Source organism: Anser anser (assembly GCF_964211835.1).
Source record: "Anser anser genome assembly, chromosome: 2".
Lineage (NCBI taxonomy): Eukaryota > Metazoa > Chordata > Aves > Anseriformes > Anatidae > Anser > Anser anser.
The window spans coordinates 135,544,809-135,561,500 of NC_139721.1; the positions used below are offsets into that span (position 1 = coordinate 135,544,809).

Consider the following 16,692-nt stretch of genomic DNA (forward strand, 5'->3'; position numbering starts at 1 on the left):
ACCTCTAGCATTCCCCATGAAAGTTGAAAAGCTTGGTCTCAGAAGGTCTCAGATAGGTCTCAGAAAACAAAGTTAAAAACATTATTTTTGAGGAGTTCTACCAATTGCTTAAAATCATTTAAGCATGGAGGAAAAAGTTTCCTCCAGAAATTCCAACCAGAACTGTCTCACCAAGGATGTCACCCACAGAGGTCAAAGCAGTGCAGGTCTTACTGCTTCTTAGATCATTCTGCAGGCCCATCAGCAAGTGCAGAAGAATTAAAACAGTCTTACTCATTAGCATCATACAGAGCAAAGAAAAGCACCACATACAGAACCTCAAATTTGCTCTCCAGAACTAAACAGGCAGTGAGGTGCCATGCCTAGACTGAATCACATTCTTAATCTCTTGGCATCTGAAAATGATGAAATTCTAAACTGACAGAAATCTAAGCTGCATTTTATGCAGTAATGTTTCCAAAATTAACTGACTGTTAACACAACGGGAACAGGGCAGCGACTTTTATCCCCTTCTAGCAAGGATGAATACTTACATTTCTTCTCTTGAATGGTTCTGATTCAGACAGAAGGAAGGCTAACAAAGTGCCTGTGCGAACAGATCCCTTTTGCAGAACATAAATACCTAATTGGTAAAGAAGGAACATGGCCTCGATGGACAACACAGGGTGATTAATTTTCGTTATTTTAAGGAACTTGACATATCGATGGGAAGAAATCAGACCTGATGGACCAACGTCTAACTTTGCAAGCTTGTTACAGATCACTATGCTCATGAAGAGATGCAGCACCACAGAAGGGCTGAAGGAACCCAGCGTGGCTTGTTAAACCTTCCTCTTCCCTCAGCACTAAAAAGGAGCCTACCTTCAGATTTTAAGGAGTTATTCGATGGGTTCTGCATCTTTGTTGCTGTAACAGACACTCACTGGCTTTGAAAGGAAATCTGGTCAATCTGGAATTGCCTCGTCACCAGAGGAGCAGTTGCAGTTACCCAAGAAGGGAAGGAGTTAGCCCCTATTACTTACAGTTCTGGTTCCTCTCCATATTCACTGGGCTGAGAACAGAAAACCCAAAGCAAGATGAATTGTCATGTCATAACAAAAGGGAGGTGGTGGGGAGGAGAGAAAAGCAGTTTCTCAAGCGCAAGTTTCAGGCTATTGTTCTGAACAACCCACTTGTCTTGCAGGGGAGGCTGCTTTTTTTTTTTTTTTTTTTTTTTAAACATGACAGGTTCTCCAGCTAAAATGCAATAAACTGTGTATTATTTTGAGCTATTGTAATTACCATAGAGACTATGCTCCTTGTCTTTTCCCTTTTTTTTTTTGCTCCAGGGTCAAAACCTCTCATCTGTGACCACACAAGTGTGCATTGCCAGCTGCAGTACCACTGTAGTATCGAGGTTCAGATCATACTTTACAGAAAATGTCAGAAAGTGGATCTGCAGCCATCTCCTCAACTGACCTCCTGTGCACCGCGTTGTCTGGTTCCACTTCGGGGTTTGCCACCAGGGAATTGTCTGTAGGGACTAGCTCACGCTCAGCCTTCCGTCGGGCTGTTCTGGATGCAATTATTCTTTGATTTACCTCTGAACATGTGGGCTTCGCTCTCCTTTTTCTACATTTAAAATTAGACTTTTCCAGAGGCCTGTATTTACAACTTTTCCAGAGGAAATAGGAAGTGTCTTGTTATGTTTGATTTATTGGAAAGCTCCATAAGGAAGCTATCACACAAAGCTGAGTACACCTCTTGCAAGAAAATGTACAGAACTGCAAACAAAACTCAAATTCTCCCAAGAACCAAACTCTACCTAAATAAACTATTAAATGAAGGAGTAAAGGCCTAGTAACATGTCCACTAATGGCAGTAACGATGCTCCCATTTACAGCACTCCAGTGGCACAGGATCACACCTCAGCCTTTCATTATTAGTTCTGGAGCTGACAATTTGCCTTGATGTTGCTGATACCAGCTATGAAGTATCTTTCAGGTCTGTCTAAACAATTCACATGTGTATTCATAACACAAAGCAAACAGTTCTGTTCAAGTTCTCATTTTTATATATAGAACATACAGAAAGGACTGCTAGGGCGTTTTAGTATTTTGATCTGAGTATTGATTATAATAATTTTATATTATTTAATTATTTTGACCAATTAAATAATTGGTGAAATGTTTGAAGGCCATTATACAGAACCATTCAGTGTTTGCTCACAGTGACAGAGGCATTTTTTTTCTATGTAATAATCACCTAGCATACAATGCTAACTACACCATACACAAGTGCCACATATTTTTATATGAATTAAGACTGTTTGAAATTTTTCATTTTATGAAGATTTTGTGCCATCTTCACGTTATTAGTGGGCAAATAGTAATATCCATAAATCTTACTAATTTATAACAGTTTAAGTGTATTTTTTCTTTTCCCAGTGGGAAGAACTTCACCTTTGCTGTCTGGATACCATTAGGCTTCAAGCCACTTTTTATGGATGATGTCAAGCAAGGGAGAGATCTGAGCCCCAACCCTTGCTGGAGAGAGGGCAGCGAGGAGACACATTCCCGGTAACCCTGCTCATTATGAGTACTCTTGCGATGTGTAAATTTTACCCTTTATGGAACATGGCTAAGGATGCAGGCCAAATGTTTAACCTGCCGCCCATATTTCTCATCATGGGTGAATAAAGCCTCCTCCCCACCCTCCTTTGCACTTTCTTTTATTTTGAAAGGACGGGATATTGGCTTGTGAATGTAACAGAGCATGATTTTGACAAGATATAATTATTTTAGATGAATTATCTAAGATTAATAAAAAATGAATGCCAGAAAGTTATATGCTATATCAGCTAAGAAGGAAAGAACAAGTATTGTGAGTTTGTTGGCTTTCCAGCAGTGTCATGCAGTTCTGCTTCTAGAGCCAGGGAAACATTTCAGACTTGAAATGAACAGCTTGAATGGAAACAAGCTATTTGCAGAATGGTTAATTTTTAAAGGTTAAATATAAAACAAACATGGAAATTAAAGTTAATGCTTCAGGTACTTGTTAACTAGAAAACTCAGCACACAAAACAGTACAAAGCAGCTTTGTAAAAATACTTCATCCTTCTAAGAAGTCTGAGCACTTCCTAGCTCACAGCAGTGCTATTCTCAGAACAGTGTCATGGACACCAACAAACTATTGCAGGTCACCAGCACAGTATACAGAAAACATCAGATAAAGCTGTGATATACTTGTTCAAAAGGACCCTGATTTTTAAATGGCACTGAAAAAAAAATAAATTCCAAATTAAAGCAAGCTCAAGCTCCTATAAAGCCTGAATGGTCACAGCTATAGAGAACAACACAGGTCAAGACAAGTTAAACTCTCACACATTATTTAACACATTTTTATTGAGAGTGCAGCACAGATACTTTCCCTGAAACAATTACTTCAAAACATTTATGAACATAAATTGTCAAAAATATGCTAACAAATTTACTTAAATACATACATTAAAAAAAATCTGGAAAAAAAAATATATTTAACAGCCTAAGACATTCACAATGTAATTTCTCCATCATTTATTGTTTTTATCTCTAACACAAGAGGACACAAGTCTGAAAATCTGCATATATTAAGCTATCACAGAGCATAGAAAATATATGAAAATATCTACTAGCATTTGGCACAATGCAAATATTCTACCCCAAGAGAGAAAAACAGTGTAATCTTTCGAGCTACACAGATTGTTATTCACGCAAATTGTGATGTTACAACAGCAACTCTTGTTTTAGTTGGAAAAAACCGAAGGTGGTGAGCAGGGGACATGGTGGTTTGTGAGAAAGCATGTTTAGGTACTTAACCATCTAATTTAGCTGGATAAGGAACAATGTAATGTTTTCCTGTTGTTAAACATTGCCATCTGTATCTCTGGCACACAAATTAAAAAAAGAAGGGTGTGACCATTAAAAGTACGTGTCCTGAGATTTCCTTCTTTAGGGGGCAAAGAGGTTAAAATGGAAAAGCTGATCCGTGTATAAATCAGGAACACATGTGGCAGTGAGAACAAACAGCAGCCAACAGGCAGCCCAAGAGGACTTCTCCAGGGAACAGGAGCGGCACAAAATGGGGAGGCCACAAATACCATCTACAGGGAAGACAGCGCGGCAACTGGTTGTCACTTTCAAATCAGTAAGTTTAATTGACTGGGTGAAGTACTCCTAACTATTTCAGTAGCCAGAATTAAGTCTGGGTTTTAAAAGTTTTTGGCTGGGAAGCTCTCTGTCCAGTAGAACAAAGAAGCATTGCTGTAACGTTAATACTGGCTCCTATCTGCAGAAAATCAAAGGTGATCTTAAAGGAACATGTAGAACAGGATATATGTGCTTAGTATCAGAGTGAAATAACAAAACAGTGCAGATGTGCATAGACTTCATCTTAAAGTTATGAAATGTTTGCGCCTACAGCCTACCTACGGGAAGTAGATACCAACAGCCAGCCCGGGCTGAAACAGCTTTACTTGATTTCTTTGGAGATAAACAGAATACCTAACATAGCAAGTTACAGTTCACTTAAAGCTAAAGAATATAACGTAGTACCGAATAACAATCCTTTGGATCCAATGGATCTCATATCCAGTGGTAGGCCCCCAAAATATCAAGATGTTTAAAACAAGTTTTTATCTTCATATTAAGACTTGACACATACAGAAAAGATCAAGAAAACATTACAGATCACAAAGCACTGAATTTTCAAGTGTAAAGTCATACCAAAATCTTGATAAATTGTCATTGATGTCATAGGTGAGCAATCGGTCAGGAACGTCATTACGGGTGCCCTGTACTGCTAACACATGTGGTGCTAGGGCAAAGGGTACGTCACTCAGAAGATCTGACATGAAAGGGCTGCTTTCCAAATTTTGACTCCTTCCATTTCCCATCTCTGCACTTGATACCGTCAACTGCGATCGGTGCCCAGTATTCGTCTGAAGAGAACAGAAGAACAATAACTTAGACACTACAGACCAGGCAGCTAAGGCTTTTTACTTAGAACCATCATGACCTATTAATGAATAACAATAATAATTAAAAAAAATAGTTGCAAAGTTTAGTTCAGGTAGATCTGAATTAGCAAATCCTAATGCATATTGATATGAGACTTTGGGTTATGCTGATTTTAAATAAGGCTGAAAACAACATTTTATTTCTTGAATGGTTTAGTGTAATTTCTCTATCTAATGTTATTCTGCATTTAAGAAAACAAAGGCTGATGGGACTTTTTGTCATCAAGTCTAGTCTTGTTTAGGGAAAATTACTCCATATAATTTCTTTCTTAAACTGATGAAAAACCTTCTGAAATATAGAGTTTTATTGCTCCTTACCCCCTTTCAGAAGTTGTCCTACAAATGTAGGACTCTGATTATTAAAACAACAACAACAAAATCCTCCTAGCCTAATTCTTTCCAAGTATTGCTGATACTGATTTCCAATTTGAAGCAGAGTTGTTTCGCTAGCCGGTGAGGTCTGTAATATGTCAATTTATGCGTTGACAAATATGTGCTTTATAGATTATTAGAAAAGCCCAGTTAACAAAACTAAAACAAACAAACAAACAAACCCCCTAAACCAAAACAAACAATGAAATAAAAAGCTCTGCCATACAGAATAAATCAATATAATTTACGGAAAATGCCATCAGATAGGATGTTGGACCCTACAGTTTTACACGCTTTGATATTGGCTTACCAAAATGACCTTATTAAGTGTCTATCCTAAAAGTTCTACCATTTTAAAAACAAAGAAAAGACTATTTACTACTCCGCCTCTGAAAGCAAATCTGACTTCCTTTACTATTCATAGCAGCAAAGTGCTGTTTAAACCAATTGTCTCAAAGAGTAAGATGATTGCCACAGGGACTTATTACATATAAGCACACACGCAAATATTTAAATTTGACTTGTTCAGAAGTGCTTAACAAGTCACGTCAGAGCTAAAAACATTGTACATGAATTTCTGATTGCAGTCCTGACTTACTCCTTTCAACCCACACATCCAGAAAAATCCAAAGCTTACACTTACACAAAGCTTACACTGTTATTAGGGAAGGGAAAGCACCAAAAGCTTTAAATTTGCTAATCTGATGTTCAGCTGATTGTAAGAGTTAAACAGGTTTAGTTGTATGGAGGTTGCTTTCCTCCTAAATTGTGTCACGATCCGAAGGTGAGTTGTGCTTCTCCAGATCTGACCTGTGCTAGCGCTGAACGTTACAGACCGTGGTTGGTACAGACAATCCGAGGCCCTGGCTGTCTGGCAGAAGGAGAGTTTTGGGTGGTGAGGTGGCGGTGGTGGGGCTCTTTGTTTTCTAGCTTGAAGAGTACATAACCTAAGCATTTAGCCATGTAAAGGGCGCTCCATCTGCTTTGTAAAGGAAGGGCTGGAGCTGACTTGCGTGCAACTAAGAACTAGTCATTCCTTACACAGTCCACAATCTCACCTAGTAGAACAGATAAACAAACATTAAACCTTCTATTAAAGTGTTAACAGTTAAACAGATAGACCATCTTGCCCATCCAAGCCAAACACTTGTCTTTGCTGAGCGGAAGAAGCCCACTGCTCCATGCGCTGTAGGGACAGAAGGGGTTAGTGGTGCTCCACGCCCTGAAGCGGACCAGATTTGGAAGGTTTTGTTGATAGTCACAATGACTGGATATCCAAAGCTTAAGCTAAGCTTCCCAAGATCCATTACCAGTATGACACAGCATATTAATGTAAAATTCCCTAAGGTTAAGAAGTTTTAATATAAGGAATGACTGCCGGATTATCACCCGATACAGAAGAGGAGCAAAAGAGCTCCATAGCAGGCAAATAATGAAAGCAGCTTCCTACCGAGCTGCTGCGACTTGCTTCCCAGTATACATCCTATTTGATTCTTCCCCTCTCTTTCAGATCACCTTCTGGCTAATTGCTACTAAACTACTTTATTTAATAGGTATCAGAAAGGACAGAGTAGTCTCATCTTTGCCTATTCTTCCAGGCCACTTCAGAGCCTGCTGGAGATAAAAAAGATACATGGCTGGGTTTCTCCTGTTTTAACAATATTCTGCACCCTGCCTCTGAGCCTCTGTAATGCTGACGTGTCTGTACTACATAATTTCTCCAGTTCCAGTTTACAGGTCTTTCTTTCATATCCCTCAGCTTTCCTTTCTTCTCTTCTTTATTCTTATGAGTACCTAACAGCACTTCAGAAAGCAACACGCAACGGTAAAGGCAAGAGTTGATAAAGATTTCTTTTAGCTTTCCTTGCTGATTCTGGTACCTTTAGAGGGTAAGGAACATAGGAAAGCTAGCAGAGAAGTTAGAAAGACAGCCTGCATAGCTCTCCTATGGCAGCTTTCCAAGCTCTGAGAAATAAATAAAATAATAATAATAAAAAAAAACCACCACAAGCAATAGCACCATAGTCTGTAAGTTCAGGAAAAACCCTAAAACCTCTTCCATTTGTCTCTTCTGATCAGCACAGTTATCTCCAAGTTGAAGACCTGCAGCTCTCACTTTAAAGATCTTAGCCTCTGTAGTCGCTAATCAATTAGCAACACTTACAGGGAAGCCTTCCTTCTTGTCATGGCCGAATAGGCTCAAGGTGTGCATCAGAACAAATTCAAGAAGATATTTCTGATATAGACATGAAGGTTTGCTAAGAACACTACCAAACACACAGAACATATATTTATGTTAATGATGTTTATCTGGAAAAACAAAACTAAACAAGAAACAGCACACTTCAAATATGTACTTAAACTTGTAGATGCTGTATATTTCAAAGCTTTCCTGTAAAGTCTACTATGCACAAATTTGTTATATTCCCTCCTGAAAGAAAGAACTGGCGGAGCTTTTACTGAGGTGCTGGTATTTGCTTGTATGTCATCAGTCCTGTATTGTGAAGAGGAGAGCAGAGCTAGAAAGCCCAAAATGAAAAACAAGAAAAGGTTACATCTAGGACTCAATTAAACAAAATCTTCAAAGGACCTCCTGCCTCCCCCACTCCCACATTCCAGGGAAAAATGATCTCTCACTTGCTGTCCTATTCCCATAGCTCGGATGATAATCAGAAATCCCTACAATGCAATGTTTATTTTGTTTGGCAAATTATACATTTAAGAACACCTGTTTCTATCTTAATTGTCCCTCAAGCTGGATGAACACAATTTACAATGCAAATTAGACCATCATGTGGCAAAAGTAACTTCAAAGAGGGGAAAAAAAAAAAAAGGGAGACAGCACAAAGCATCTTGGATCTTCTTTTTTCTCCCAGGAACCTTGCAGTTGTTAGAAGGGTGCCAAACGGGCAGCCTCAGAAATGAAACCCTTTCTGCACACAGCAGATACTGTGTATTGACAGAGACAGGGCAAGAACCAGCTGTCCTTATTCTCAGTCCCACTCCATGTTTCAAAGGAAGGAAGGATGAATTACATCAGAAATATTTTATTTTTAAATGTCATTTTACCATACTCAATCTCTATATAAGGTTGTGAAGTTCTTAATAGTCTGTAGATGCTGATACTATTTAAATAATCAAAACAATATAATAAACAAAGACTAAAAGGTATGGGAAGAACATAGTGCAGACGGGCCAGAAACAATGAAAAAAAGCGTCTGGTCATTATAACAAATGCCATAATCTGATCTCTGATCCAATAGTCCTTGGGTCTCAGTCCACCCATCCCCTCATGAGAAGGTCTTGGGTCCAATATCATGAGCTTACATCAGAAATGAGAAAAGAACTCAATATTTCTTATTTCAGTTCCACGCATAAACCACTACTAACTCTCCCAAGAAAAAAAGCTATTTTTTAAAAATTATCTTAAAATGCTCACATTCACTTTTTCATTTATAGAAAGTCACATCTCATGTTACTTCTTTATTGGACTGACTTCCCTGCAAATTATGCAACGTGAAAAAACCATAACCTGGGGAGGATGGCTGTTCAAGGCAGTGTGCAAAACCCACGTGTGGTAGAAAAACACTGGCCAAAGTCAACCTGGTCATACCTCACTGCTCCCATGCTCTTCAGATAAGCAGGGCTTAAAAATGCAAGGGGCAGCATTAAAGTGTGCTGCAAAGCTGACTCTTCGGGCACTTTGTCCCCTTCCAAAAGCAAGAACAACTGCTCCAGGGTACAGAGATGGAGGCCACGCTAGACAGTATAAGCAATGCCCAGCATTGAGGATGGACAGCTGGAAAAATTGTCACATTTGCAGTTTAAATCCTTGAATATTGTGGACCCCATCTTTTTACCTGGTACACAGTTTCATGTCCATTATGGCAGTGCCCATTATCTGCCAGCTATCTACATACAAAGACAAAAAGTTCCTGTCCTGAAAAATTCAGGTTGCACGAAGTATTTTTACAGTTTTGTCCAGTGCAGTCATTGCAGTCACTTGTTGGCCTTTGCTATGAGGAATTGTTTCTGAACACTCTTAAAATTATATTCAGATAATAGCCTCACGTGCAAGACCTTACCAAGCTAGATGTATTTGTAGGCCTCCTAATCATAAAGGCATCCTATACAAGGGCCAAGACGTATTTCACTCATATGCTGGAGAACCCACATCAGTGAAAAGAGCTTGATGGGGCCAACCTGACCAGCAGGTTGTTATGGTGTCCGTGGTACTGGAAGGAAGAACTGGACACCCCAGTAGAGAACATCCATCACCCATCAGGGCTAAATCAGCCCAGCTGGTTACAGTGCAAACACCAGCAGAAAGCTGTGTTATGCAATCAAAGCCAAGGTTATGAAATGGCTTATGTTCTCATGCACATATAGAACTGCAAGTCCTAGAGAATTTGATATCTCACATTAGTCACACTGCTTTCTACTTAAACGTCTAACTTATTTATCCAGAACACAATCTATTCAGAGCATATTCTCTGGACATTAGCTAAACAAAGCACTGCCAAACGCTATGACACACAATCCTGCTATGAGAAATATTAATTGAATGCACTTAGAATATCACCAAACAATTTACGTTTCTCCAAGCATCGGGGAGTTAAAAAAATCAGTTACAATTACAGAAGGTATGGTACTAGATTTAATTCAAACAAGCAAGGTGTTTTCTTCGTTCTTGGCTTGGAACCCAAATGAAGAGGGATGAAAGAAAGAGTATGGAAACATAGATGGTAGCTGTAGCTGGCTACTGGCTACTAATTGTGGCAGCAAGGGTGTTATATGTTATTTCGAAACCAACAAAGTATAAAATTATCATCTAAAGTAAATTCCTCCTCTTACGCTCTTATATCTTTATATTTTATATTCCTCAGATACCTTTAAAAACATCTAATTCGCTGCATCTATGTGTGCTAACCGCAAAGTCTGCCAAGAGCCTCATAAGGAAGAAAAAATGCAGTTTACAATGTACTGGGAAGCTGGATTTACAGTGCTCTGAAGAAGAATCAAAGATCAGTGCCAGCATTATTATCATCCAAATTATTGAACAAGGTTTTCTACCAAAAAGTGATTTATCTCAAGAAATGTGTACTTTCTGTAAAAGAGGCTTTTTTTTTTTTTTGTGAGAAGCAGATCAATTTTCCTTAAAAAGCCAGCCTTAAGAAACAAGCAGTATGTTCAATATCCCCACAATATCATACCTATGCCAAAGACAGGGACCTACAACACTGATGTTGATACAGAAATATTATCTTTAATTCAGGCAATTTTGCGGTATTAGAGCCCATAGTGTGTCATAATGTGTCTTACAACGTAGGTAGCATTATGCAGTTATTTCTGATGTATCTAGAAATGGAAATTGTCTCAGTGGATTCTTCTTCCAATTGTGTTTCAATTGATGCTTTTAAGATATTCACTGGGCCTTTTTAGAAAATTTGTAGGAATTCCAGAGTGAGCATCACCACTGATGATAATGATCTTTGCCATTACTTTTCTTATTTGAAAAGAGGAACAGATGGGAAAAGAAAAACTACTTGCAAGGCTCACTGAATGTTTAGCATGTTGTATTCAGAAGTTCAAGCTAGGAGAAAAGGATCAGTAAAACCTTGCTGGAGGGGAGGGAAAGTGTACATGACATGAGACTTTCTAAATATCACAAAGAAACAAACCAAAACAACAGAAACAGAAGAAAGAAACAAACAAACAAAAAAACCCATACCCAATATACACCAATAAGTACATGGCCTACATCTTTACAGAATTTACCCAGACTAGTAAAGTACAGAAGCCACTGAAAAGGCTCAGAAAACTTCACGTGAATGTTGGGAGCTGCTATTCTTTCGAGGCTCAACTGAAAGTTTACTCAGCATCCCCTCCAGGGACTCCAGAAGAAATTTGTTTCTGCTCTGGAACTACAATAGTAGGTGGAAGAAAAAGTGCAGGAGACCTTGCAGTGGCTGGCTGCAGTACGGTAATGGCTTCTGGTCAGTGTATTTCTTTCTGAAGAGAAATGCAGCGAATGTAATCGTAATCCTAGCCTCAGATCGGTGTTGTCATTGGTTCCAACGGGGACGACTTGCACGCTGAAAGCTCCTGGCTAAGATCGAGTCCTTGGAGAGGCTTTTAGAGCAACAATGGCTGTCAATGGAAATCAGCTTTCCTGTTTGCTTTGGGCTCTCATTTCCCAACTTTTCATGACTCATAGTCTGTAATACAGCACCGATCTGTCTTTCTTAAAGAGCTCCTGCTACCTGCACAAATGTCATGTCTTAGTACAGAGCATGTTTTTTTCTCCATTTATCAATATTACTGCTCAGAATAACACAGAACCAGGTTCTAAAATAAGCTTTTAAGTATATTTTTTTTACTGATTTATGACATATATTTTAGTTATATATCCTCTTTAAAGCATGCTCTTCAGCTGTTTCCTAGACTAGGACAGAATCAAGGTCAGGTTAATGTTCCTGAGATCTTAAATAAAATTCTAAAGAAACAGTAAAAAGTACCTCTGACATTCTACATTTTTTTTTATTATTATTATTATAGAAAAGCTCCCCAGAGAGTATCCTGGCACACCGACAGCAATAGGGGAATCTCTGCTAAACCACGCTTTTGCATTAGCAATGATATGCATTTCTACATCTTTATTGGCCTTAAAGCAATTAGAAAAGTATAATTGTTCAGAACTAGCTTTTTCAGTCATGCAGGAACAATTTGATATTCTAAATGCAGAATGAGCTGTCTGTATTTAATACATGTTCCTTGCCCCCTCAAACAGCTAAAACTGTTAATCACCATAGAGGGGAAGCACTGCAAGGTTGCCATTTGAACTTGTGATACTTCGAATAGTTGCGTGGTTAAAGTGTGTTCATTATCCTAGTAAATACTAGAGATGCCTCTTAACACTTGTAAAATGCAATTCCACCCTGAAAAGTATTAAGTAACACAAAAGACTGCATATCTAGTGTCTAAAGCATCTATCCCCTTATTAATGCTAGAAGAAAAACATTGTTTTTCTTAGTTAACAATTTTACAAACTCCAACTGAAATAAGATTAAGCTTCTGTTTTACTCAAACCCCTATAATAATGATTTGACACATGAAATACTTGGAGGGTGTTTGGTGATAAATTTAGCTAAGATATTGAACTTCATATAACTGAGATTGTATAATGATATTTTTATTTCTAAGTCCTATTTCTACACATTTATTCCTAATACCATTTATCTTACTTAACTGTTTTATTCATTAATTGTTTAAAGACAGAAAATCATAACATCTCAAATGTGGGCATCTAGAACAAGAAATTACATAATTGTGAACAGGGATGCAACATGAGGAAAAACTGTAGAACTAACAGAAAGCAAAAATAATAAAAAGGCAGAAAATAATTCTAAATCTTAATTAAAAATAGGACTTAATTTCCCACCATAACTAAAATATTTTTGGCACATGAATTTGGACTATATAACTTTTACAATGAATACACCTAGATCTCCATACAATGAAAATGACACCAAATTGTACAAGCCAAAACGCAGAACCTCAAAGATCCAAAAATAGTAACTGATCTGAGTAAGAGGTGATACTGCTCTGAGCCTGCCACAGATTTGGAGCTTTGTCACTCAGCATTGAAAAATACCACATCGAAAAGAAAGCCTGATCTTCATGCTGATCATGATGAGAGGTTTGAAATAAAAGATGAAAAAAAAACCCATATAACCCTAGTTTCTGCATTAAGCCCTATGTAGGTGAGGTAGGGCCCCAGCTTCTTTTCTTTTTTTTTTTTTTAGTGCCCAAATTTCTTTTTTTTTTTTTTCTATAATAGAATTCATTTTCTTGTTTTCCCCTTTCCTGCAGCCAGGGATATTCCAGCACACAAATGATTTTGTCACCAATTTAAGATGTCAGAACTCACTTCTGTCTGAGGACAATACTGTGTCATGGGATCCTTCTACAGCAAAATGTTTTTATGCTAAAAATAATTTTTGAACAATTACATTTGCATTGGAATCAAAACTTTATTCCCTTCCTTATCTTCACTTCAATCCCAACCAATTCCAGCACTTTTGAATGTGAAAATGTAAGATGCATATCAGCCTTCACACACCCTCAGCAGCAGGGTTCCCTTTCCTGCTGCCTTCCTGCACCCCTCTGCAGGCCCTTGAACACAGGGCACAGTCCTAATACGTGAATTTTGGACAACTTTCCCCTTTACAACATGAATACCGTGATAAGAATTATCTTAGAAGAGACAGAGAGATGTGGGTTCAGTAAGGAACAGTTTATCTAGTTCCTCTGTTCCTTTGAAGCGCTATGCAAGCTATTCATAGCTAAGACCTCATACAGTATAATAAGCAACATGAACAATATTCAACACGTTGTGCTCGTGCCAGTGCCAGGAAACGTTGCTAACTAGGCCAGATTGTTATACTTTTTGCTGCAGCATGTATGCTTAAAGATTGAAAAGTTCATGACGATGGCTACAGTGAGTAAACTACCAGCCAGAAGAACTGCAACTGAAAATACGGGCAATTCCGGCCATCCAGCAGTGCATTCCTCAGCCACAAGGCAGAGGTGAAGGACAAGGCAACATACTGCAAAATGATCAGAGAAGTCTGATAAATGCTGATAATGGATTTCTTCTGTAACTTCAGTGTCATCCCAAAGCACAAAATACTCACATTTATTTTGCTGCTACCTTCATTTCTGCTGGAATACAAACCTTTGATATTCACTCCTAAAATTCAGTTATCTATTGAAGCAGCTTTGAGCCATGAATGAATTCTTTGTACGTGGAGAAATATTTTTTGAGCAACTAGAATGACAATGTTACTTATCCCCCTAGAAAATGCTCTTTTAATTGGGCTGAAATCAGGAGCACTGTTTATATTTTAACTTTTTGATATAGCCAGAGAACATACTAAGAAATTAATTTCCCATAAAACGTTAATCGCATATTTAAATAAATATTATTTAAATAATCTCTTTTAATTTAGCAGCTACATTTAGTCACCGTAGTTATCTCTAGGTCACTTGTAGTGACAAGATTTGAGTTTCTCTATACTGCTCCAGGCAAAAAAAAATAAATAAAACCATAAGACCTTTTGGGCACGTGCCATCCTGAACAGGAGGAGCTCAGACAAACCGAGTCCCTGCTTCCACGTCTTTACCTCGTTCCCAACCCTTGCTATCATAGAAGCTCCAAAACAGTAACCTACTGTGACAGGAGAAAGATGACACTTTCTCTGAGATGGTAGATGGCCATGGAGCAAAACCTCTAAAAAAGAGGATAATACTGCATTCTTGTTATTCTACTAGATGTATGAAAATTCAAGGACTTGAATGGGAAAGAAAGCTGTGAACTTCAGAAAAGAACCTAGAAAAGTCAATTGAAAATAAGAGCCTAGTAGGAAAATATTTAGCCAACACAGTTTCACAAAAGAAATCGGTAATTTTTTCAGCAAATAGGACCAAGTGGGAAAAGCTGCCTAAATGTGAAGTTAAAATGATGTTATTGTTTGACAAGAAAAGTAAATCTCCCCTTGAGTTGTCACAGTAGCGAAGACATCCATGAAATGTCTCCCTAGAATGTAAGTATCAGTGAGAGGAAAAAGACAGATGGGTAACTTCCATCTACAACAAGAGGAAAGAAAAAGGAAATTATCTTGGATTTGGTCTTTTGGTTTTCTGAAAGTGCTAATTGATAAGAGTGATCATAGAAAAGATTTACTAGTCTGAACCCAGGTGAAGCTTTTCTCCAGTGATAACTGCAAACAATGTTTTCGCAGTCCTTCGCAAAGTTTTGTTTGGCAACTGAACCCCGAGATCTTTCCAGAAATCCCTCTTCTCAGTCTTGAAGAACACAAATGGATCCTCAGGCAGATGTGTGAATAAAAGTGACTGCACTAAGTGCTTTGTTCTGAGTTTTTTTTTTCCTGCTGCATATATATAAACCCAAGCGTGTGGCAAGAGTAGCACTATGTTCTATCTCAAAATTAAAAATATTCTAAGTCTGAAATAGTGAATTAGGCAAGTTGCCTAATGCAACATTCTACCTGCTCTCCCCACAGAGATTCAAGTGAGAAATAAGAGGAAGGAAGGCTAGATATTTGACTCCAAGTTCCTCCATACACAGTGTGTAGCTGGAGCACCCGTCAAGAGCACCATCAGCAAAGAGTTTACCAGGAGCCAGAGTCTGTCGAGCTTCGATCTACGAACGGTAATGACAGACTGAGTTGTCCTCAGCACCTACTGCTTAGGCTTTTGAGACACAGGAATAAAAGCAAGATGACTCCCAAAGCAGAAAAGGACCAAATAAATAAATAAATAAAACAAAAAGAAACAGATATTGGCCATCTCTTTCGATTATGTAGGCCTCTTTTAGCCTCCTGGTTTTCTGTGGAAGGAAGACAATTGAACCATAATGAAAAGGAAGAAATGTAATTTCTTAATGTTTAAAATAGACTTGTTCCTATAGCAAGTAGATCTATTTGCATTGCAACACTAGAAAAGTATTCTTAAAATTTGTAACAATGTGGAAACAAAAAAATGTGCAAACAAACCCATTTTATCTTGATGCATTTTTAAAAAGTACTTTAGAACAAAATTTGACTGTGTGCTACCCAATGCACAGTCTTTTAAAAATCTGATGCAGCTGAGAAGTGGTGAGGTTTTGGGGGATTTTTTTTAAAGATAGAAATTAAAGCAGTAGCACATTATGAAGAATTAATGAATAAAATCATCGAATCACACTTATGTACAGAAAAACATATTCCTGCCTTACCAATCTTGCATTTTGGACTGAAACGAGGCATTTTTGTGTGATTTTTTCCTTTCCATTAAAATGGACTGGCCACTGCTGTTTATTTTTTTTTGTTGTTTGTTTTGTTTTCCTCCGACAGTGGCAGTGAAACTAACCTAAGAACACTGTTACTTTCCTTACGTGGTGTTTAGAGTAATTATTAATAAGCTGCCCTATACCACGGTCTTTTAGCCACCATTTTACACTAATGCATCATGTTGTAAATATCACTGTACCATCAGGCTATATTAGCATGCTGTCTCATCAAATGATGTATGATCTACATTGTATTTTAGATCAATTTTAATATTTTGAAAGCCCAGAAGGGTTACTCCCAGAGGCAGGATGACTGACCGATCAATGCGTTGACAGCAGCAAAGTGAACCAGCATTACTGGCTTTTAGTCCAACCGCATGTGTTTGGGCAAGAGATACAGGATAATCAGTAGTTTTATCTGGGGATTAACTTA

The 16,692-nt window shown here is 38.0% G+C and overlaps 1 protein-coding gene across 2 annotated transcripts in view; it reads right to left on the bottom strand.

The window, feature by feature from the left end:
* Positions 1-3,365: 3,365 nt before the first annotated feature.
* Positions 3,366-16,692, bottom strand: part of UMAD1 (UBAP1-MVB12-associated (UMA) domain containing 1) — an 80,698-nt gene continuing 67,371 nt past the window's right edge. For both annotated transcript variants that reach the window (XM_083826919.1, XM_083826920.1), the window contains exon 4: positions 3,366-4,957. In XM_083826919.1, coding sequence (XP_083683045.1) covers positions 4,700-4,957 — 258 coding nt within the window. In that variant the 3' untranslated portion in view covers positions 3,366-4,699. The remainder of the gene's footprint in view (positions 4,958-16,692) is intronic.